Source organism: Dama dama, chromosome 14, assembly GCF_033118175.1.
Source record: "Dama dama isolate Ldn47 chromosome 14, ASM3311817v1, whole genome shotgun sequence".
NCBI classification, from domain to species: domain Eukaryota; kingdom Metazoa; phylum Chordata; class Mammalia; order Artiodactyla; family Cervidae; genus Dama; species Dama dama.
In genome coordinates, this window is record NC_083694.1 from 65,416,452 (window position 1) to 65,441,289 (window position 24,838).

Below are 24,838 nucleotides of genomic sequence, written 5' to 3' on the forward strand. Positions count from 1 at the left end.
GGGAAGATGTTTGGTTTAGTGATTGGAACACCTTTCTTTTGAACAAGGTATCCTACGTTCAGACCCTACTTACTGATCGGTCTCACATGTAAACAGATACCAGCTGAACTGTCAAGTCTGAAGCATCTAGTCCAGCCCACCTGCCCACCGTGGCTGAAGGTCACAAAGCGCCACTCAGGTTCTAAGGACTCAAGCCTGCAGACCTGCATGGGAGTCAGGACATCTGCACTCTAACCCCAGTTATGTCCCAGATCTGGTGTGGGATCTTGAACCCATCACTGTGTCCCTTTGATGTGGTTTTCTTCCGCTAAAAAAAAAGAAGCCACTGAATCTGGTACCTTGCTCATAAGGTGAGGTGGTAAATCTGAAAGGCTTTACACAGCCAATCTAACTGCTGTCCATCCCCTTGAGAGGCAGGAGGACCAAGACCCTGAATCCATAGAGCTGCGAAGGTCCCTTCCTGCCTCAGACACATCAACCACTGGCCCACCTGCTCACCTGTGGCAAGAAGTATTACCCTGAAAATCACCAAGGGCAGCTCTCAGCATCCTAGAAGTCAAGCTTAGAGCTGGCGGGCTGAAGATGAAGACTATACATCTCCAGTTTTAGGCTGTTTCATAAACTCACTCTTTGCACATTCACCGAGGAAACCTTATATGCTGGGCGCTCTGCAGAGAAGGAAGACCAGGCCAAATCTGCACCCTCCAGGAACACCCAGGCGACTGGGAGACAACTCGGTGAGGGTTTTTCATTTGGACCTACAACTTCACAGCTGGAAGGACACCCCGTCCCTTTACTTCTCAGATGATGAAACTAAGGTCAGAGAAGGGCAGTGACTCGACCAAAGCCAGCAGCAAAGGCTGAGAGCCCGGCTCCTCCTGTGCTGCTTTGAGGCTGTCTGTGAAGTATGCGTGCTGAACAATTCCACCCCAGGAGCTGTAGTCAGGCCCTTCCCCACCAGATACACAGCATGGCTGCATTTTGGGCCAATGGACGAGCTTTTTGAAACAGTACCTGCTGAGTGCTTAGTCCAGGCTAGGCACTGGGCTGGGTGCTGCACGCTGATCCTCTCTTAAATCTTCAATACTATCCCATTTTACAGATGGGGAAATTGAGGCCCAGGGAGGTCAATGATTAAGTAATTCAAGGCCATATAAGTAGCAAGTGGCAGAGGAGGAGTCAAAATTCAAGCTAGGCATTCTGATAGCAAAGCTGTCAGAAACACAAGTGTTTCTTTTCACTATACCATGCTTCTTCTAAAATTGTTCTGATCTCTGTGACTCTTCTGGTTGCAATTTTACTTAAAAGCGAAGGGCCAGTGTCAAAGGCTTGGAAATTTTGGTACATAGAGAAGTAAAGGCTCCGATGGGTTTGACTAACAGCTTTTACCATTCGATACATTTACAATCAGTATTTACAATTTTCAATACAAAAAGAGACGACTGCAGTGAGTAACACAATATACAGTCTTTGGAATCCTGAGGTATCGGGCATTTTTATGTAGAAGACACAGCATACTATTTTTTGTGCTAGCCTGAGATACTCTAGCCTCTTCTGTCATTGGGACATTCACCAACTATCATTCACCAGGGACCGTCAACCAATATTGGGTTAAGAGTAAATTAGTATTTTCTTTCATTCAACAAAATTTACTGAAGCCTGAACTATGCGTCCTGCATCCAACTAGGTACTGAGGAATCTATACCCAGTCTCGGATTGGGATACTAACATGCCTCAGCAGTGTCTGGTTCTCACAGGACAACAACAAATCCTGCCAAGTGGGAGAAGGCGTGTGACCATTTAGCAGTTTTCACGACGGATCTCGGGACCGGCAGCTCCTGACTAGCTCTGAGGGGTGAGGGTACGAGACATTCTCCTTTGCTTTGTAATCTCTTCCTCTACAAGGACTGTCTGCAATTCCAAATTCCTTCAGGCTTGAATGTTACACTCCCACTGGTCCCTTTATTCCCCCTCTCCTGTCCCCTTGCTGTGAGGGAGAGTGCGTTTCTTCACCACAGAGAAAGACTCCTGTGAGCGCAAGTGTCATCACTGTTCCTCTCGGGGAGCTGGCGGTGATGTTTAAGCCTAATCGCCTAGCAATTTGCCTGCCAGCTTTCCCTCCCTTCTGAAATATCCCTAGGGAAGAAAAGTGAACTTGCCTGTTAAGAAAGATGCATAGGCCATCATCTTTTTTTTTTTTTCCTGAGTCAAATCGGGCGGAAGTGCCTTGCTGAAGTTATTCTCATAATTAGCATTTAGACTAGATGTAGGCTGCACACCAAAAATACATTTCCCAGCCACGCATATGCTCCCGGTGATTAAAATGCACCTCGGCGCTGCCGACGGAGTGCAGTCACCTTTTGCTGCCAGCTGCTGCCAGGCCAGGAGTTAACCCACAACAGCCTCCCACGAACCAGAGAGGACAGGTTCGTGCAGGAGGCTGGAGGGGCGGACGTGCAGCCGGGGGCTGAGCAGCAGGGCCGGGGGGCCGGGGCTGGGACGGCGCTTTCCACTTGCGCTTCAGAGTTTTCTTTGGGGATACTGAACGTCCCCTTGCAAATTTATATGTGAGAAGAGACATGAACGTGCGTGTGTATGTACATCGCTGTGTACGCACACCGCCTCAGAGTGGATATTATGATTTGATTAATATGAAAGTCAAAGTCGCTCAGTCATCTCCGACTCTTTGCGACCTCATGAACTATACACTCCATGGAATTCTCCAGGCCAGAATACTAGAGTGGGTAGTCTTTCCCTTCTCCAGGGAATTATATCTCCATTAATTATATTGATTAATATAAAGTCTTTGAAAAAACTAACTACCTATATATTTACATATGTGTGTGTGTGTGTATCTATCTCCTGGATACTCTGAGTCAGTCCAAATTTCAAGGACTCTGAGTCACTTCCAGCACAAATATAACACTTCTATTTGTGACAACAAAGCTCTGTCTAGTCAAAACTATGGTTTTTCCAGTAGCCATGTATGGATGTGAGAGTTGAACTGTAAAGGAGGCTGAACGCCGACCAATTGATGCTTTTGAACTGTGGTGTTGGAGAAGATTCTTGACAGTCCATTGGACTGCAAGGAGATCCAACCAGTCCATCCTAAAGGAAATTAGTCCTGAATATTCATTGGAAGGACTGATGCTGAAGCTGAAACTTCAATACTTTGGCCACCTGATGCAAAGAACTGACTCCTTGGAAAAGACCCTGATGGTGGGAAAGATCGAAGGCAGGAGGAGAAGGGGACGACAGAGGATGAGATGTTGGATGGCATTACTGACTCGACAGACTCATATGAGTTTGAGCAAGCTCTGGGAGTTGGTGATGGACAGGGAAGCCTGGCGTGCTGCAGTCCATGGGATCGCGAAGAGTCAGACATGACTGAGAGTGAGCTGAACTGAGCTGATTTGTGACATCATGTGCCTTGATTTTTGGTAAATATGGTCCCATATCCACTATGTCAACATTGAGAAGGCCCATCAGCGTGCACTACTCTGTTGCCAGCAGTGAAAAGATACCTTATGTTTACTTCATCTCTCTTGCTTTCTCAAAAAACCATGCCTCATCTAATCCAGAAAAGTCATATATCCAGTTTTTCTAAAAATGTAGTAAGAGAAGTCAATTCCTCCACTGTGTACTGTTACCCAAATCCATTGCCTTAGAATGGGTAGGGAAATATGCTGTAATCCCAGGATAATATAATGAAATCAGGAAGGTTTTTCATTATGTCTAATTTAACACTCATGACTTGAACCCATTTTTCTTTCACTGAGAACAGCATTTTTTTTCTGATTATGACAGTCACATAACAGAAATATATCCACATAAAGTCTATCAAGGAACTCATCAAACTGTTCACAGTGGTTCTCACAGGGGGATGATACTCACTGTAGATAATCCAGAAAAATCACCCCCAAAAAAGTAAAAATTTTCCACGACTCATGAGATAACTAATGGTGAACTTCCACAAAGTAAATTTTCATATTACACATTCTGCCCCTGCTTTTACTCTTGATGTTATGTCATCAGCATTTTACACATCTTCGCTCTTTGAAATATAATTTATAAAGGCTACATAAACTTTAATCAAAAATCTAAGCCATAATTTACCAAATGACTACTGCTGACCATTTATAACATGTATTTCCTTTTCTTTTTTTCCCCGATTCTTTTTGTTTTCATGGTTTTAAAAAGAACCACACAGTAAACAATTTGCACGTCAATTTCTGTCCATAATCTCTGACTACTTCCTTAGGATAGATTCCTAAAAATGGAATTAGTGACGCAAAGAGTACCTAGGTGATGCATACTCTATTCTAAGCCGACAGTGTTTAAGTATCTACCCGAGCTTTTTTTCTGTCTAGACATTGAAGGCAGGGGAATGTAGTGACTTGTGCCCACAGAACAGTATTCCAGTATTTCTCCCTCTGCAAAGGTCACCTTCAACTACACATTCGGCTTGTAGGGGAAAACACAAGGGTATGTTAGGGAGAGAAATCCGATCTGGTAAGTCATGCCAGGAAGAGCCACCCTCACAGTAACAGGAAGAAGGATGCGGCCAGACGGTATCCAGCCAAAGGGTGCTGACCGGACTGTCTTCTCCTGTCCTAGCCATGTCCAGCCAGGCCTCAGCCTTTCCAAAAGGCTGGTCATCAGTTCCTTAGTGCCTTTAAGTTGCTCTTGTCTAGAAGTCTAATTTTTTTTTTTTTAATCCTATCTGATTTTGGTAAACCTAGGCTTCCAGTCTAAACAGGATTACTTAGCAATCATCGGGAAAGACCTACTGTACCTAGACCCACTCAGACTCCTCTCTGTGATGTCTGTTCTTCCTGGCCATCTGTATTTGCCTCTGCTTTATCAACACAGTGTTGGTAAGAGTGGAAAAAAAAAAAAGAGTAAAGAAAAAAAACAAAAACACAACCCACTACTGTCGGAAGGAAAGGTTTAAGAGAAGAGTAAAATTGAATGTAGGAATCTCAAATGATCTTTTCTATCCAAAGACGTTCCAGTCTGTCCCAGTCCTGGCACTGGGGCACTGGCAACTCTGTTTTCATAAACTCTTTCTGCAGCAGGAGGCACAGTGAGGGTGGATTTCCTATGCTCCACCATCAGTGAGGGCCAGCACAGACAGGACCCTGATCTGCTCAAGGTCACCTAGTAAGCTTAGGCAAAACATGGACCAAGAGATCAAGAACTGTATCAGGGAGACGCCATCATTCTGTTTTCATTCATCTTTACCAACTATGTGCCGGGAGAGGGACGCTGGCAGGGGAAGGCTAAACTAAGTGTCACCAGACACTTGCACGCTTACCTGGGCAAAGAGCACTACTAGGCTGTCGTTGTCGGGGAACTCAAGGTGCTTGGAGTAAAAGTGATGGAGAGCAGCGATGTCACTCTGAATCAAATCCCTCTTCTCATTGTCTAATTTATCCAGATCTGTGGATAAACCAACCATTATTCAGCAGGGAGAAAACTCTGGATCTCTAGCTATACATTCTTTCAGTGCTATCAATGGCATAAAGAGAAAGAAAACAAACACGTGGAGCCCCCAGGAAATATTATCCCTCCTCCCTTGGTCTAACTGATAAACTCTAGGGCAAAAAGAGCATATGCCATTTCTGCCTTCTCTTCCTCTGACAAATGGAAGTCACTTAGGACCGGGAATTTCAACTGGCTGTTAACGATGAGGTCAGGAATGAGTGGCAGTGACTGATAACCAGCCTCGGTCTAGTCAAGGGTCCCCCAGTTGGCCCAGGAGTCTGTGTCATGATGGAGAAAGTGGACAGCCCCTAATTTAATGCCTCTCAGTAAGGACACCAGCTGTGTACAGGACTGCAATTCAGCGAAGATCCAAAAAATATTCAACATGCCAGGAGAGCCAGCAGGAGATAGCTCAGGATGTAATAATTCATCCTGCAAGTTCCCACTTCCCCTTAATTATTTCCTAGCAATCCTGTCAACTGGGGTGGGGGGGAGGGAGAGTTATTGTCCATTTTTCAAAACAGCATACAAGTCAAAATAAAAACTGATAACTATAAAATCCCCATCACCATGAAGAACCCAGCTATCCCTTCCTTCTTTCAATCCTGTCTAATCCACAGAAAATGTGTGGCTGAAATAATTTCTCAGCCAGTCACAGACAGACTTACGTGACTCAAACTCCTTCACGGCTAACAATTTCTCTGAAGGTGTTCTCTCTGGGTGGATTTTCTAGTAATTGGGGAAGAAATCACACAGTTACAGATTTCAACGACTTGTGCAAAAAACAGTGCTTTCACGCTTATGTCGACATGAAGAAAAAAGCAACAGTTCTAAATGAAGTAAAGAGCTAACCAAGGAGCCTGCCATTTGGGCTCTGAGAGCATTTGCCCAAAGTCCAAACCCAAAGGACTCTTTTGAAAAGCTTTTAAAAACATCGGCTGCGTTACTAACACCCTGATAATGCTATGCACACAGTAGGCTCAAAAATGCTTGTTATGGGAAAGAACAGTGGCTAGAAAACAACTTTTTAGGGCCCCGACTTAAAAGGATCGAGTCTACAGATGAGCCATCCCATTTATTATCTCTCCTTCTAAAAAGGAACAAAATCAAACCCCCCATCCATTTTACACTTTCTTTAAGCATAGGCTAAAATGATCTCAAATTCCGCGTTTCAAAAAGAACACTTTCGGTTGTATCCGTGAGCCCAGATTCACTTGAAACGTGTTGCCGGCTTTGTTCTAGACACCCCAAGAGGAGCTGACAATAGTAAACCCGCCAGGCTTTGAGAACATGAATAAACTTGGTGTTGACAAGAGTTCAAACGCAGAGCTCAAGAGCTGGCCCAAGGCCGTGTCTTTGTAATCGGGCTATTCAACTTGAGGATACAGGTGGTCCACCCAGGCGTGCTCACCTCCCTAGTTAACATGTTACGCTTCCCCTTGGTAGTTGGGTAGCCTGTCCCCCCGAATCCTTTGCAAGCGACTAGAATACAAATGGTCTGTTTTTTTAATCATCAAGCCCTACAGAGATGAAAAGATGGCCAGGTAACTTTTCATTTAATAGACTATTAGTGGTAGCAGTAATTATAATAACAGTTGAATGAAACTGGTATAAACTCATCATAGCTTTCAGACTACCCTCCTGGTGCCAAAACATTTCAATAGTTCTTTTTTGGAGTGGAAATCTTCCCATTCACAGGATCCATTTCTATAAGATTAGTAAGTCATTTTGCCTGGGAAAACTTTTCATTCAGAAAAGGGCACCAGCTCCTTCTGAATTCTTAACCACTACTCTTTCAACAATCTCAGGAGATGGGGCTGGGGGAGAACCAGGAGACTGGTCACTCAATCCTCGCAAGATGCTTACGGATCGAATCTGATGGCTTATTTACCCTGGCACCTTGGTGGCTTAGTCTAAAGAATCTGCCCACAATGTGTGAGACCCAGGTTCGATTCCTGGGTCAGAAAGATCCCTTGAAGAAGGAAATGGCAACCCACTCCAGTATCCTTGCCTGGAGAATCCCAGGGACAGAGGAGCCTGGTGGGGTTACAGTCCATGGGGTCGCAAAGAGTCAGACATGACTGACAACTAACACACACACACACACACACACACACTCACCCAGTCACACCATTTTCTCCTCCCCTTTCCTTCCGACCAAGTACTCGGCCTGTATTTAAACACAACCGTGAGTAAGGAACCAAAAGTTAACCTCCTCCAGCGAAAACAATTCTGACTTTTCGGTCCCACTCTACAGGCCAGCCTTGAATGCCTCCGGTTACCCTGAGCGGGCGAAGTGGCATTTCAGCAAGCACCTGACCCAGGCTGAACATAACAGAACTATGACCTCAGAGGTTGGAAATGTTCTACTTCTGTTTACGAGGTCGAGGAGCCTAACTTGGTCTGGGGACAGATATGAGCTGATCATTATGATCACGTTTGGTTTCGATCAAAAAAAAAAAAAGAACCAGAAAGTTTTAAATGGAGGGAGGTGAGGTAGGGGAAGATAGAAAGAAGAGGCAGATGAAATTTCAGCTTTACGATTTACAGTACAGAGGCCCTGCCCGCAGCTTATCACTGGCAAGCAGCTCTGTGGACATTCGCCTTCGAAGCTCCATGCAGCCTATTTCACTGTGTCACAAGGACACGTCCTATGGCATTTTCCTCCCCTCCATTTGGGCTGGTCCTGTCGAGATCAGGGGTCTTATTACCATGCAATCAGTACGGACTGAGCCAAAAAGGGGTCAGGACAGTGAGCCCTAGCTTCATCTTTGGAGGAAACTGTTGATGGCCACATTGTTCCCACCCCACCTCCCCGGCCCTGATTTTTACTTTTCCACTCCTCTTCTTCCTCTCCCTGCCAGCGCCATGCTGGTTCTCTCACCCCACTCCCTGCCTGCTGAGGTGGGGCAAGTATGGAGATGCGGAGGAGCAGGAGCCAGCCCAGGACAGAGGGTGAGGGGAGGTGGCAGGGGGGTGCACGCTGTAACAGAAGGAAAGAGGGGACCTCCCAAAGCTTTGAAGGCCAGTCTGGTTCCCTAGGATGCTCTCATTACCATCACTCAGGTTTTCATGCCCTGAGAGGTCGTATTTTTCTATGCAAACCTGTCTCATATAAAAGCTCAGAACTTAACAGCAGCAGCTACATTCCTAGCCTGGGATAAGTGACATCCTAGCTGCACAAGGCAGACAAGCCAGCTCACTCCTGGAGCCTTGCTCTCATCTCTATCCACAGGGACGTGATGGGAAATGCGGTCCCAGAATGCTGAGCGAGAGATGATCACCACGGGTCACTCACTCATCTTTCTGACCTCGAAGGAAAAAAAATAAAACAAAACACACTTGAACCTGATCCCAATTCCTCACCTGTTTGGCCAGAATCCTTGCTGTCAGCCTTACGGTCTCGGAGGGATTCCAGTTTTCCCCAAAAACAACCATGGGAGAACATTCCAGCTTGTGCATGGGCCAATCTTCTCTCTGGGAAAGTTAAAAAAAAAATATTACACACACACATTGCAATAAAGTTCGAGACAAGAGGATGCAGTAAGTTCTCCTAGTTAAGGTCAAGTGAAATATGTTTCCTTTTGGAAAACACGACGGTACTCACAAACGTTAGAGATGAAAACATCCTTTAAGGTAGATGTGGCTGTATGACCTTGACTCGGGCCTGGCTGAGCTCGCTGGCAAGGGAAAATCGGCTCTGTGTGGTTTCATCAAGCATCTCACGCCCCTCACTATTCCGAACGACAAGCACACCTTTGCATTATCTGTGGACGCTGTCATGTCGCTCCTGGGGTGAGTGACTTGGGCATCAGCCTCAGGTTTGGCTCTGCTCCCTACGGTTCTGATCTGGCTCTGTTCCCACATCAGGGCAAACAACCGAGACGTGACGTCCACAGCACCTCGTCCCCTTCTATAGGTGATAAAACCCTACCAGAGATGAGGGCTCGGTCAAGGACCCGCGAAGAGTCTGGCCAGGGCAACTCTCGGGCACATTTAGGAACACGGACTCCCTGAGAAGTCACTGGATAAACGAGGAAAACCGGACTCCTCTCTAACACCTGTCTTGATGCTTTCTGCCCCAGGCTGCGGGGTGAAGGGCGTGCGCTCACTCTGGGAAGGGTGGAGATGTGCCTTTCGTGAAGGGAAGGCTGGGGAAGGAGGAGGCTGGGGTGCTGGGGAGGAAGGGACGATGCTGGTGCTGGTGCTGGGTCAGTGGGGGCTGACTGGGAACTGGCTGAACCGCACGGGCTCTGATAAAAGCCAGCTGCGGAGGCGGGGTGGGCTGAGCAGCTGCGGGAGTGGACTCAGTGGGAGTCTGCAGATGCTCCTTGCTGCAACAGGACTGGGTACCATCGTGGTCTTCCCTCCGCCTCTCCTGCCTCAGAAAGGGGCAGGTCTGACCTTTCCGATGCTCAGGCCAGAACCCTGGAGACTTCCCGGCCACCTCTCTCTCCCCCACACTCCACATTCACCTCTCTGGCGAATCCACCCTGTCTGCCTGCGGAATATGCCCAACCTCTGATCATTTCCCACCCGCCACCTTCCCTAGTGGGCGGCAGACCCTACACCCACCCCGTGATGGCTTCCTCTGCCTCCTACCTGGACACCTGCTTCTGCCCCCCTCACCCCCCACCCCACCCCCAACTCCACTCCAGAGAGCAACCAGAATAATCGATTCTGAAACACACAGCTGAGATCCTGCAGTTCATGGCTCAGCACGCTCTAATGGCTTCTCCCCTCAGAGCAAAAGGCCAAGTTGTAACGATGACTCAGGAGGCCACCCGTGGGAGGAGCTGACTCTCCGCTGCTCTGAGCTCATCACCCCCACCACGCTCCCTCACCTCACTCCACCGGGCCACCAGGTCTCCTCGCTGCTCCCTGGACTGACCACACTTGCTCCTGCCTTGAGATCTTTGGCACCTGCTGCATTTCCTGGCTAGATGCCTCTTCCCCAGGCATCCCGTTGGCTCCCTCCCTCCTCCACGTCTCTGCTCTGATGCCCCCTTTCAAGGTACCCTCCCCAAACCAGCACTCTCCCCAGCACTCTCCCTTCTCCTTGCTTTACACTTCTTCTTAGCACTTCCCACCACCTGACGTATGTATAACACACCGATTAGTTGTTTGGTTTACTACGTTTTCCCCCCTGCCCCTGCTATTCATCTGTTTCAGGTAAATCTATTATCCCAGAACCTAGAACTGTGCCTGACATTCACTAGGCACCCAATGAAGTTGTTGAATGAATGAAGATGTCTCCCTCCCCACTGCCAAAAAGAAAGACACACTGTCACCTAACGACTGGACGCAGCCCCCTTGGCACAGACCCTTGGCTCAAGCTCTGGGCCAAGGCGTGTTCTGCAGAGTTAAATAACAGCATGCCGAATATAACCAAGAGCAAGGATAGGTAGAAACGACAAGATATACACCAGGGAGAAGAGGATCTGTTTTTAGCCAGAGCCTAAAACGAGAGCTCGGTGATGCAGCCACAAGGTAGGGACAGGTAGGTCCAGCTCCCAGCAAAACTGGCTCCCCACACAAATGCAAAGCAAAAAGGGAAAGACAAGGGCGTCTGGCCTTGGGGCATCCGAGGGACGTGAAGACCAGCAGCTGGGGACAGACGGGTAACTGACACCTACGAACACACACAGGAAGTTCACTGTGACCCGAGCAATGCCAAGAAAAGGCGTTTGCACGGCTTTAAACACGCTAGTTTCCTGAAGTACAGGCGCTGTCATTGGTGTCTGACAATGAGCTCCGGTGAGAAAGAAGTTTAAGATGAACATTTCTTAATATGACTTCCGTGTTTTTAAGACAACTCAATATCGAATTAATACGAATATAATTAATACACAATGCTGACATCTATTGATGTTAATGTCCTCCAGGGAAGAGAACCTAACTACAGGGCACGCTGTGGGGGAGAGCTGAGTTCTATCCAGCAACAGGAGACTGGCCTGGGGCTCGGGGAGACCTGCATTCTCACCCCGCCCTCCAGGGAAACAGCTGTGTCACACCAGACGGTCCTCTTAATCCCTCTGCCCGTGTATCCTCGGCTGTAAATAACATGATCCCTAAGTTACTTAGCAGGTCCGGAATTCCGAGTCTACGACTGTACGCCTTCCAACAGTGATAATCAGACACAAAGCTTGAAGGCTACCATGATCAGGCATTCATGCAACCACAAAGGGTCGTTGTGAGGCGCCAACAAATAAGCCAACCCACCAGAAGCACTCAGACCAGTGCCTGGCACACAACCTGCTCCCAACAAACACTGATAACTGTTCACATACTGGTTCTCTCATTCATTCAATAGGCCCTTGAGGACCCCAGAGGCAGGGATGGGAGATGGAGTCTTTGACTTCAAGTAGTTTATGACTGTATCAGACCACCAAGGATAGCAAGAGCACCTAGAATGTATCAGAGACCCACACAGAGCAGCGAAATCAGAGAGCTGGGTAAACACTAGGACCGGCAGAATCACGTGAAGTTTCAGCAAGGGAAATCTACCAGATGGTAAGAAGCTTTCCCTTTCTGTCAGAAAGTGGAAATGTCAGAAACATACCACAGTAGCACTACTTAGCTTCTAGTTTTCTTCAAAATTTAAGCTGTTACTGCTTTCCTGATTGCAATTTTTATAAAACTTAATGTAAATTCAGACAGCTCCCATTTTCTAGGAAAGTAATATATTTCAAACAAATGCATAGGAAGGATTCAGAAAGACACATGCCCAAGAGTTACTAGCGGTTTTCTCTGGAAGGATAAAATTATGAAGTATGGATACTCTTTCTGTTCCTCTTTCAGTCTGAAACTTCTGATTTTTCTATAATGAGCACAGATGATTCATGCAATAAATTTAAAACAATTAAATCTATGTAAAAAGTAAGAGAGGGAATTTTTTTGGAACCCTTTTAAACTTCTAGTTCACTTTCAGCCACTGTAACAACAGCTCTGCATGACTTTCCTTTTTGTGCGTGGACCAAAATACTTAAAGATGCATAAAGAGTTGCAGAATTGTCTCATGGTACACCAGCACTCCCAACACTGGAAGAAAAGAGTGATTGTTGTGTCATCCAGTTTTCTGCTGAGCAAATGATACATTGTCTCCCTGCATAAGGAGACTGAATTTTTATTGTGAAGTCCCCTTCTCTAACTCCTGCATTTGGTGTTTCTCTTGTTCTAATGGGGCTTTCAATTTAGACCATGTCTACTTATATACATGCCTATGGGATTTTCTGAAATGCGGAATAGCATGCATAAGTGACTTCTTAAAATGTGGAATAGTAAGAAAATGTCATCGGACTACTCTCCACCACTATTCTTGACGAGAAGAACGCAAAAGGAATTAGGGGCGTAGTGACCACCTCTGTCACTGGGATGACACCAGGGTGACAACCACTGCTGGCCCCCATCACAAGGACACTGCTTTGTTTTCTGTTTCCATAAAACAGTGATGGGACACACTCATTGATTCTTATTCGTGATGTTAAACATTTACTCATAGGAAAAAAACGGTGGCTCCTTTGAGAATGCTTCCCGTGTCTGAATTAAGAGAGCGAAGTGAATTTAACCAGGACTAAACCTCTGACTCTAGCCCACTCACTAATCACCCAAAAAATGACAGGGTCATGGGAGCATTTCTTAGATATTTTCTGCACTTCAGTTACTTTCTGATTGGTGATAAAAGTCGAGAATGTTCTCGCATCTTTGGTCACGCACTCCTCACACATGCTTTCTTCAGTCTTCATCAGAACATGCCCGTTCCTCCTTTCAAAAGCACACTCGTAATCCTAACACCTCCACTTACAACACACAAACCATTTTCTTCTGTTTGTCAATGTTAAGAAATAACACTTTAGGAAGTTCTACTCCACAATGATTCCTCTATGTAATAACTCTAAAACTCTTCTCTTCAATGTGTCATGGTACAATTTAACAAAAAAGTCTGAGCGAACAACACACTTAGTTTTCCAGGCATATTTATAAAAATAAATATAGTTCATTAAAACACACAGCTTACAAACCGAGCCCAACTAAAAAGGAATTTCTATTTCTTTTATATTTTCTCCCATTACCCTTTCATGCATTGTCAATTAAAATCTTTCCTCTGGCAGGATCACACTGAGTCAAATGAACGAAAAGGAGAATAAATGGGACAAGACGTGAGCCAAACTGTATAAAATAAAGCATGATCCTAAAGTCCTGCAATCAGAGAGGAGGGCTGGGGGCAGGAAACAGTGCTGAGAGGCTCCTAACACGCTGCATTCCTGGAAGGACATCCTCAGGGAGAGATTTCTCTTGGAGAAACTCTTGGAGAGGTTTCTGGACAGACCATATGACTGGAAGGGATCTTCCCTTTCACCTCCATGAAAGGCCACTTCTCCCTCTCTGACCCATTCCCACAGCGCCCCTTCTCCTGGAGGGTCCTCAGGACCCCCAGGCGCAGTGCTGGAGGCAGTGAAAGCCCTCCCCAGGGTTTCCGCACACTCTGGCCTCAGTTTTGTTGCTGTGTGACCTTGGGCAAGTCACTCAGCCACTGTGGATGTAGCTTTCTTATCTACTGATAAGCTCCTTTACAACCCTGTAATCTGCTCTGAGGTATGGACCCCCTGCTGACTCCAGGTGGGTGGGGTCTGCCTTTGAAGAAGGCCCAGTGAAGAGGAAAAGACCCTGATGCTGGGAAAGACTGAAGGCATGAGGAGAAGGGGACAACAGAGGGTAAGATGGTTGGATGGCATCACTGACGTGATGGGTATGAGTTTGAGTGAGTCCTGGAAGACACTGAAGGACAGGGAAGCCTGGCGTGCAGCAGTCCAAGGGGTTGCAGAGAGTCAAACACGGCTGAGTGAACAACAGGGGAGAGGGCCATGCTTTCTTAGGTGGAGAATCACCCAATCACCTTCCTCCCTGCTGCCCTTGGTTTGCACCCCTTGTTTGACCCTGCAGCAGAGTCTCCACCTTGATCCCATCCAAGTGTTCCCTTGGGCAGAACTCCGAATCCATTTTCATCTGGAGCAAATGCCCCAGATTCCTCCCTAATGATTTTATGGACGAAGCCCTTCTATGGCCATTTGCTTCTAGGCACTTAACTTGATGACCATCCTACCTCATTGTAATACGATGTCCTGCTCCTATTCAATCCTTCAGACAACAGGACGGAAAACCTTAATGATTATCTGTCTCTCCCTGCCACAACAGGAAAGACACGAAACAGAAATGAAACAGGTCAAATCCAGCCTCACTTCTAGAAACTGGTGGCTTTTGGGAAGTGTGTTACTACTTGTCATCTATGAGAGTACTTTGGTCACAAGATACTTCACAGAGCACGGGGAAACTGAACGGCAAAAGTACTCTCCAGGACCGAGGGTGTCCTGGCCCAGGAGCTGGCGAGATGCAAGGAAGTCTGTACGTGGTGGGGCTGGACACAGCAAGCTGTCACGGCCTGGACCTTTGCCATGACTTAGAATCACAGGACTGTGTTCCCCACCCTGGGGTTCCTTGTTGCAGCAATCACATTACGAAGTGACCTGTAAAATCTGTCTACAGGAGGAGGACAATGCAGCCTGTCAAGCTGCTTGGTGTAAAGTAATAAAAAGGCTCATATTTCAGTGTCATATCTTTTTGCCTTTTCATTCTGTAAGGTGACTGATGCGGAGGCTGCAGCTCCAATACTTTGGCTACCTGATGCAAAGAGCCAACTCACTGGAAAAGATCTGATGCTGGGAAAGACTGAGGGCGGGAGCGGAAGGGGGCGACAGAGGATGAGATGGTTGGATGGCATCACTGACTCAATGGACATGAGTTTGAGCAAACTCTGGGAGATGGTGAGGGACAGGGGAGCCTGGCGTGCTGCAGTCCATGGGGTTGCAAAGAGGTGGACACTACTTAGCGACTGAACAGTAATAAAGAGGCATTCTGGTTCACACAGGTTGATATACTTGGTTGTCGGGAACCTCCCAAGGCCAGGCACCTATCACTGTGAGTCAGCAAATCTGGAAGACGAGGTCCTAAAGGCAAGGGAACCACAGTGGCCACCACAGCACCCCAACCTGGACTACGGTAATGCATCAGTGTAATGCCACCTGGGGGGCCTAATGGAAGACAGCTCAAGAGACAGAGAGGTAGCTCAGCATCTCACAGATCCTCATGTTTCATATCCATGCAGAATTTACAGTTCATCAGAGAAGTTAAAGTTCATTTTGTAACAAGCACTATTCATATAATGTACACCATTAGGGATCTCAAGTTCTTAGAATCCGTCCATCCTCTTTGGTGAAAAAAACCCAGCCCCTTAAATCTAAAGTGTGCTGCCTACTTTAGTCTCTGCGTAAAGCTAAGCTTCAGTCCAACCTGAATTACTATAATGTTATTATTTATAAGCCTTCATGCCTGCATGCAGCATCACAGTTTACATAGAACCTTCATATCTCACATATCATTTGATCCTTGTAATTCATCAAGATAGGGGCCACTGTCCTCATTTACACTTAAAGAACCCGAGAGTCTGAGACATCCTTTGAATTGTCAAGTTCACAGAGGTACGCAGGTACAGGGCTGGAACTGTATCCTCCAAGTCTTCTGTGTTACAATAGTCTGACCTGTGTGTGAGTTACTAGCTGGCTTCTTTAAAGAACCAGAATATCATGAGCTACTTCTTCTAGAAGCATTTAACTTAAATATAGAAACAGCTAACTTATCAGGCCTGGAACCTAACCATGTCATTCCAGGGCTCGCTGACCTCTTCGCATGCCACAGGACTCTCTGTCCACAATCTGGAGGGGCAGGCACTTCTCCTCTTCAGAAGAAGCCACGCTCTCTGAAGAACCAATGACAAGCGCATCTATGTTCTCACTGCCCCGCAGGCCGAAAGCCTGCGTGGAGACACTGGGAGGTGGACCATGCACGTGGCCGTCAGAACCAAGGCAGACCTTCCCAAGCCAATGGCTCAGGGCCCCTGTGAGGGGAGCTCTGTCAGACTAGACTTTGGGGCTTAGCAACCTCTCCCACTGCCGCACAACACCCTTTGGAGACATTCAGAGACGAGCTGTGCAGGGAGAAGACAGAAGGGAAAAAAAAAATGGAACCATGGGTAATGCGGTCGACCAGAGCAGGGGTGGGGAGCAGTTAAAATATGGGAAGAAGAACAAAAACGAGGTGCAGGTATGAAGAGCAGCCTCCCTGTCCTTTAGAACCACTATTTAGTAGCATCATTTCCCAAGCCACATTAGTAGGTTCCCATTTAAAAAATAGATTGGGGAGGATACACAGAGGTTGAAGATCATATCCTCCCCAAATTCAAACCGCTAGAACATGGAGTGCATTTTCTGTCATACCTGTGAACATTTTGTGTAACTATACAGAATTAGTAGAAAAATTTGGGGGAAAAAAAAAAACAGAAACACTTATCCCTTAAAGAGTCTACCAAGAGTTCCTCTAAATACCCTCTTGAAACCCTCAGTCCTGGGTTACAAGACTCTCTCAAGATGCATCCAGCCAGCCAGATGGCCTGTGGCCTACATGCAACCTGCCGCCTAGACACCACCCCCAGGTCTCCAGGTCCAAGTTCAGACCAGGCCACCTCTGGCGGCACAAAAGCTGTGTCAGGGGCCCACCTAAGTCCAGCTGGAATCAGGCTAGATTAGACCAGCCCAAGGGTGACGTGTGGCCTGCTAGGGGAATAGATACAAATTCAGACTTGGTGATGGTAAAGACCAAACAATTTCAAAGACAGCATTTTAACATTTTTCACTGGTTGTCTCTGCACATTCCATCTGTTGCTGGGAGCCGTTGGGGGCAGACTGTATCCAATGTGGCCCCTGTGTCTCTCCCACTTTACCAACCTCTACTTTTGATCCTGTGTGGGGCCCCAAAATGTTACTGCCCATCACCATCAGTCCTGGGTGCCAGCACACAGGGGCATCCAGCCACACCCTATGCCACAAGGTGGCTTTCCAGCTTTGGCTGCGGGAGGGCCCTGGGGTGCAGTGACAAGGATGAGAAGGACGCTGGGGTCCCTATCTTCCGAGGAAACCAGGCCCCCCATGCCAGCTGGCCCAAAGACACCTACCTGACACTCCACATTGCAGTAAAATGCCTGCTTGCATCTTCCGCATTTGGACAATCCTTCTTTCCTTAAAAAACAGAAAGGGCACTGTAGTGGCGAGAGGCAGAGAAACGTGAAGCCGCACATTTCATCATGCAATAAAACAGCCATCTGGTCCGAAGGCAGAGCCAAGAGTCACCTTACCTTGCTCTCCCACTGGTACGTGGCATTTTCCCAAAGGAGAGTTTGACCAGACTCAGCCCTTGAGTGGGAGGGAGTCAGTCAGAGGGGACACGGGCCGACACTGACCGACCCTGACCGCGTGAAGGGCACTTTCCAAAGAGGCGAACGGCACGCTTTCTGACTCGTGAGCCTGGCCTGGGACACCAGAGCTGTTAACATCAACCTGCGCTATGCTTCAGTGGTTTGGGGCAAGTCAGAGGCTCTTATGGCCTGATTTTCTCACCTGCTATAAAGGGACAGAAATAAACAAAGCCATCTTGGAAGCCTGTAAAGACAGAGGACTGGGGTCGACCTACACTGCTGAGAACACAAAGTGGGTGACAATCTTTAGTGTTTAGGGATGCAGAAGACAGGATGGAGCGTGTCAGTCACAAATGCTGTCCAGGAAGCCAAGTTTCAAAACAACGCTACCCAGCAACTGGAGACATATTCTTAAATAAAATACCCCTGGATCTGACTGGTACACACATCTACCTTGCCTGTATCCCACTGAATGATTCTTCCGCTTTGTCATAATTAGGTCAGTCTTCCCCGTTCATTGCCGTAGAATTCATCTTCCCGCTTCTCACAGGGGACAGGGACGTTGCTGTTCCCCAACTGTTAGGTGCTGGTGTGATTGCTGCGTTAGACAAGCCACAGGATTTTTCAAAAACTGTGAAGCCACCGAGTTAAACCACATATGATAGAACCTTTCAAATTTTTCTGAGATGGGGAACAACCACTTCGTTAAATGAGAGTGCGATCTGTAAAGCCTGCTGTCTGCTTCTCACTGACCACCCTGAAGCCAGCTTTCCGACGTACAGAAATGCTGGTGCTGCAAAGGGCACTCTGGTTTACTGCCGGGGTCGCCCCCTGCCCGGCCACGAGCCCCCTCACCCCCACCCCGCCTGCAGTGTGCCCGGAGGGCTGACATTGCAAAGACATACATATCATCACGCTGCAGAGTCCTCCTCCGCGTCTTCTCAGAGAGTGGTAGTCACCACACTACTCCCACGGAATCGGGAAAGGGTTCCAAAAATGCTACTGTTGGAATGAAACTGGCTGCCTTGCAGTTTTCATGACAGTGCTTGGATTCCAAGCAGCAGGCTGAAGAATTGTGTGGGAGGAAAAAACGCAATTCGCAGTTGAGGTATAAATAAATATTCTGAGTTTGCACATCTCAGTGGTTCAAAGAGGAGCCCATTAATTTGGCTGAGTGCGTCCTCTAGCCTGAAATACCCTCCGAGGATACATGTGGATGCAATGGCCGGCCCTGGCGTCTCCTGCATTCTATGCCAAGGGGAAAAGGACAGATGATGTGCTCAAAGACAACTGTGAAGTGACTAGTGAGCAAGTGCTAATTGACGGGGACCGTGAAGGAATGCCAAAGGGATGGAAAGTGCAGACGGGCAAAGCCGCGGAGGGAACTCTGAAAATTCTCTTCCAAAAGACGTGTGTTTGGACATGGACAATGGATGGGTAGATGCCACCCATAACAATGTCCCTCTGAAACAGCCATTTGGTGACGGCTGGTTTTGCAGGGGGCAAGGTCACAAAACCTCTCTGAGAATTTGAAGCTATTAACTCTCCCCAACAACCTACCTTCTCCCCAACCGTCAAAGAACAACAGAAAGTTCTGTGAAATTTTGAGGGCTCACCAGCCACCTAGAATCTACTCACAGACTAGTGAAGTGTCTCTGAAACCAGAATTAAGACCCTCGATATAACGGACCAGGAAACTATCACAAAAAAAGGTCTTTATTAGCTCTATACCATACAAGAAGAAAACAAGGATTATAAACAGAGATCTTCCGCACATAGATGTGAGCAGTAAAGCTAATACGAAACCAAGGTTTGCTTTCAGCTTATTTGTTTTTGGCTTGTTTTGGATATTACCAAGGTAATATCCCAGGAAGGAAAAAAAACAACTGGGCTCTGGTGAACGCAGGAAGAACTCTAGTGGGATTTCATCAGAATAACAGATCTCCCAAAGGCCAGGCTCCATTCAGCCTGGCTAGTCATCAAGTCCACGGCCACAGACAATGAAGACCAGGAAGAAAGAGCCTACTTGTCAGGATTGGCAAGAGGTTACATAATGTCAGCGGTCCTTGAGGTGTGGTCTGTAGACTACCAGAGGCCCAGAGACCCTTTCAGGGAGCCCATGAGATCCAAACTATTTCCAGAATGTACTACTGCCTTTAGTGTCTTGACATTTGTGCTCTAGAAAGTGGAGGGTGCCTGGAGGGTGAAACCTGCAAGGCTTTGAAGTGAAGTGAAGTGAAAGTCGCTCAGTCATGTCCAACTCTTTGCGATCGCATGGACGAGTCCATGGAGTTCTCCAGGCCAGAATACTGGAGTGGGTAGCCTTTCCCTTCACCAGGGGATCTTCCCAACCCAGGGATCGAACCCAGGTATCTCGCATTGCAGGCAGATTCTTTACCAGCTGAGACACAAGGGCTTTAGTACAAATCAAAGCAGTGAGTAGTCACTGTATTCCTCACTTCTACATGCTCACAGCCAGGGGGGAAAAGCCAGTTTCACTTAAGAATACCCCTAAAGAAATCTAAACTATGATACAAAAGAACTTACCTATGAAACAGACTCACAGATTTAGAGAATAGACATGTAGTTGCCAAGAGGTAAGGGATGGACCAAGAGTTTGGGATTAGAGAATGCAAACTATTACATGGTGGTGGTTTAGTCACTAAGTTGTGTCCAACTCTTGTGACCCCATGGACTGTAGCCCACCAGACTCCTCTGTTCACAGGATTCTCCAGGCAAAAATACTGGAGTGGGTTGCCATCTGGATAAATAACAAGGTCCTACTGTACAGCACAGTGAACTACAGTCAATATCCTGATAAACCATAATGGAAAAGAATAAGAAAAAGAATGTGTGTATATATATATAACTAAATATATATATATATAAAACTAAATATATACATATATAACTAAATCACTCTGCTATATAGCAGAGATTAACACAACATTGTAAATCAACTAGAATTAGATAAACTTAAAAAAAGAATGTCCCTAATAAAGCAGTATGTGCATGCTCAGTCACTTCAGTTGCGTCCAGCTCTTTGCAATCCCACAGACTGTAGCCCACCTCTGTCCATGGAACTCTCCAGGCAAGAACACTGGAGTGGGCTGCATGCCCTCCTCCAGGGGATCTTCCTGACCTAGGGATCAAACCTAAGTCTCCTGCAGTTCCTGCATTACACGTAGACTTTTTACCACTGAGCCACTCGGGAAGCCCAATAAAGCAGTCACAAATATTAATGTCCTTGAATTTTAAGTCTTTGGCATGTATCTTCTTGGCACCCTGAGATGAAGGGGGAAGAAGGCAAGAAGTGTTTCTGTTCCTACTGAAGAATGAGGGTTAGCTCAAGGATGAACTCTTGGCCATCCCTGGAGCTATAAACTGAACGTGCCACTATTTTCTTCAAATATCAGTTTTACTAGGAAGAACAACTTTAGACAAATTGGCTGTTCAGACTTGCGTATTTGGCAGATATATTATGGACATAAATGAAGTGAGTCCATCACATCAAGGAAAATAATTGGCAATATTTGTTGCCAATGATAAAATGTGGGCTCTTAAGCAAAAATTAGAATTTTGGAACACATGTATCTGCTGCCCAGAGTTTGACAGCCTCATAAGAAAGATTGGTGATGGTTTTAATAATTGTGGGGTTTTTTGTTTGTTTGTTTGATTTCATGGTTTGATGAAATAAAGTTTTAGGAGGTCTATATAACTGAGTGAACCAATGTTTTCCAAATGACTAGAATATGATGTTTTAAAAATTACACATGGCTAAAAAAGTCATCCAAAGTACAAGACAGACTAAGGGTAACAGAGTACATAAAATGCACACACATGGCTTCAGAGTGCACGTTACAACTAATCTTTAAGACAAAAGCCACTTCACTGAGTTCTAACGGTGAATCAAAGAATATCCACAATTAACTGAAAAGGCTATTAAAATACTCCTTCCCTTCCAATTACACACCTATTTGAGGCCAGATTTCCTTCCCATACGTCAACCAAAACTACATAAGCCAGACTGAATTCAAAAGCATATCTGAGAATCCACTTGTATTCTTTAGTCTCTCATTAAAGAGATTTGCAAAACTGTAAAACACCACTATTCTCATTAATTCTTTTGTTTTGAAGAAGAGTCCTCGTTTTAAAAAACAAGTGCTTTATAATATTTTCTATTTTTAGTTATAAATATGGTAAATATTGATAAATACCTAGGTGAACAGAAAAAAGCTCTTTGGAGTTCTCAATTTTTATGGGTAGAGAGAGAGGGATCTTAAGAACAAAAAGTTTGAAAACTGCTGATCTCTTATAATAATTCCATCAGCTCCATGAAGAAGTTATTATTCCTGCTTTTCGAATGAAGATACTGAAGATCCTAGAGGTGAAATATCTAACCCAACATGGCCATTCAGCAAGTTGGTAGCAGAGTCAGAATTCACACATCAAGGGACATATTTTGTCTCCATCATGCAAAAATATCCTTCCTTGAGTATGGTGACATGATCAAGGAGCATATACTACAGCAAACAAAAATAATCTATGTGCCTAGATAAGGTAATAGCGGTAAGTAAATAAGTGTTAGTTGCTCAGTCGTATCAGACTCTTTGTGACCCCATGGACTGTAGCCTGCCAGGCTCCTCCATCCATGGAATTCTCCAGGCAAGAATATTGGAGTGGGAAGCCCTCCCTTCTCCAAGGGGGTCTTCCTAACCAAGGGACCGAACCTGGACTAGCACTAATGAGTAAATAAAGGCATTCTTTACTCTGGTCTGCATAATGTCCCGCTCCAGTGGAATCCTATTAATGCTGCACCGTGCTGTATTTGGTCGCTCGATCGTGTCCGACTCTTTGTGACCACATGACTGTAGTCCGCAAGGCTCCTCTGTCCATGGGATTCTCCAGGCAAAAACACTGCAGTGGGTTGCCATGCCCTCCTCCAGGGGGTCTTCCCAACTCAGGGATTGAACCCAGGTATCCCACATTGCAGGCAGAATCTTTACCGTCTGAGTCACCAGGCAAGCCCAAGGATAACAGAGTGGGTAGCCTATCCCTCCTCCTGTTAATGTTACTTGGCTTCAAAAATACAATGGGAAGAATCCAGTCATTTCTGAAAATGAGATCTAGGAAGGGGAACATCCCCACAGAAGGTCTCTTGACCAACTATGCCAGAGGAATCAATGTCACTTGAAGTGGACTGGAACTAGAATAAGGACTGATTTTGTATTCAGCCTGTGCAAAGAAGGTCCCTCTGTCTCATTCAGGCAGTAAATCCAGGTGTGTTCACAGACACTGGGCCAATCCACATGGCATTGCGTCCTCTGGGAACTGGGTGATAAAACACTGCAGCTCTCACAAAGGACAGAAAAGCCTTGCCTGGCTCAGATGCAGATGTCACTGTATATGTGCTTATGGAATCATCTACCTGGCTTACCTGTGTGAACATCCTTCGCAAAGATTCTCCCAGCCAGACTGCCCTCAGCGGAGAGGGGGAGAAAAGCTAAGCCAGTTACTGACAGCAAACAGTTTAAGAATCTCCTTTGGTCTATTTGGTAACAGCAGTTCTCGGGGAAATGGGGTAGGGATGGGAACTCTGTTTAAACTACCCAGATACGTGCTTCAGTTCTTCCCATAGCTTACCACCAGGTGAGACACACACGGTCTGTAGGTCTAACGGTGGAAACCCCGATTACAAAGTGCTGAGCTGGCGTGTGTGTGTGTGTGTGTGTGTGTGTGTGTGTGTGTGTGTGCATGCGTGCTTCAGAGAGCAAAAAGTAGAGCTCCTGAGACTGCTGACTGCAAAGTTCAGCCAGAGAGAAACTTCATATGGGATATCCATTTTCACTGTCGGAATACACAAGCCTTTTAGAATAAACTCTGTGCCTGCAGAAGACCCGGCTATAAAGCTTTCATTTGCGATGTAACCCGATCTGAATTGTCCAGGAGGTTTGGAGAAAGACTGCAAAACAAGGAACAGAAAACTGCCCTCCATGACCGAGGAATAAAGGTCATTTGGAGGAATGAAGCGAAATAACTGAAAAGGAAGGGAACTAAAGGAACATTAATGGTGAAATCACTCACAGCCTCTCAGAGTGGTTCTCAGCCTTGGCTGCCTGTGTCTGTCTGGGGTTGGGTACAGCTGGTCTCATCAGACTGGTCTGTGCTGGGAGTTTTAGAAAGCTACCCAGATTGAATGTGCCTCCATAATATACAACCACTGGTCTAGGCCTATGGTCATCCATTTGGGTTGAGTGTTTTTGAGGGCAGAATTTGACCAAGAGTGTTGAAGCATTCTTCAACTCTTGCAGTCCAGACTGCTTACAATGTAACTCTTCTTAAGAATGACTCACACACAGGATGGATTAGGTGGTTTAGCCACCTTGATGATGGATGGATAGGTCAGAATAAAGTGGCAGACACTGTATTTTCTTAGTATGACAAGCAAGTGTTCTGGAAGCCAGGCTCAGCTTGCTTTCTACCTCTTCCTGATTCCTGCTTCACAATGCAAGATGACTGTGTTGGGCTCCTTTTCCTACTTCCCTGTCTCAAATCCTTTTTCCTTCTCATGCTTGAGGTGCTATGCGATCTTGGGCAAGTTATTCATCCTTTCTGAACCTGTTTCCTCCACTATAAAGACACAGTTTCTATCTCAAAGGTCTGTTATGTAAATTACATGAAAAAATATAAGCGAAGCCCACCACTACACTTTTAATTAGTCTTCATTCTTTTGTGGTTTTTTTCTTAAGTGATGTCAACTCCTGAAATATCTTCAGTACCATCTTGCTCAGACTCATATTTAGAGGATTTATGCTTCTAAAGCCTTTGTTTTACAGGCAAATATCTACTCTGCTGTGAATGGAAGGGCTCTTTGAACTTAAGAAATGGTTCCATCCACAAAAGGAGGAAAGAAATGTGACAGGAAAATGCAAGTGTGTGATTATCAGTGGCTGAAACAGAACTCAGAAGACACGCTCCTGTCATTTTCGACGGGAGGAGACACGCGCAGTGATTAATTTTCTTGCTTTTAAAATTCGGAAGCCGGGA

The 24,838-nt window shown here is 46.2% G+C and overlaps 1 protein-coding gene across 1 annotated transcript in view; it reads right to left on the reverse strand.

Annotated features, from left to right (window-relative positions):
- The window catches only part of SMYD2 (SET and MYND domain containing 2), a 50,330-nt gene that overhangs the window by 13,184 nt on the left and 12,308 nt on the right, over positions 1–24,838 (reverse strand). The window contains exons 2-5 of the mRNA XM_061160956.1: positions 17,552–17,615; positions 8,854–8,964; positions 6,156–6,216; positions 5,318–5,442 (exon numbers count right to left, since the gene is read on the reverse strand). Of these exons, the coding sequence (XP_061016939.1) occupies positions 5,318–5,442; positions 6,156–6,216; positions 8,854–8,964; positions 17,552–17,615 (361 nt within the window). The remainder of the gene's footprint in view (positions 1–5,317; positions 5,443–6,155; positions 6,217–8,853; positions 8,965–17,551; positions 17,616–24,838) is intronic.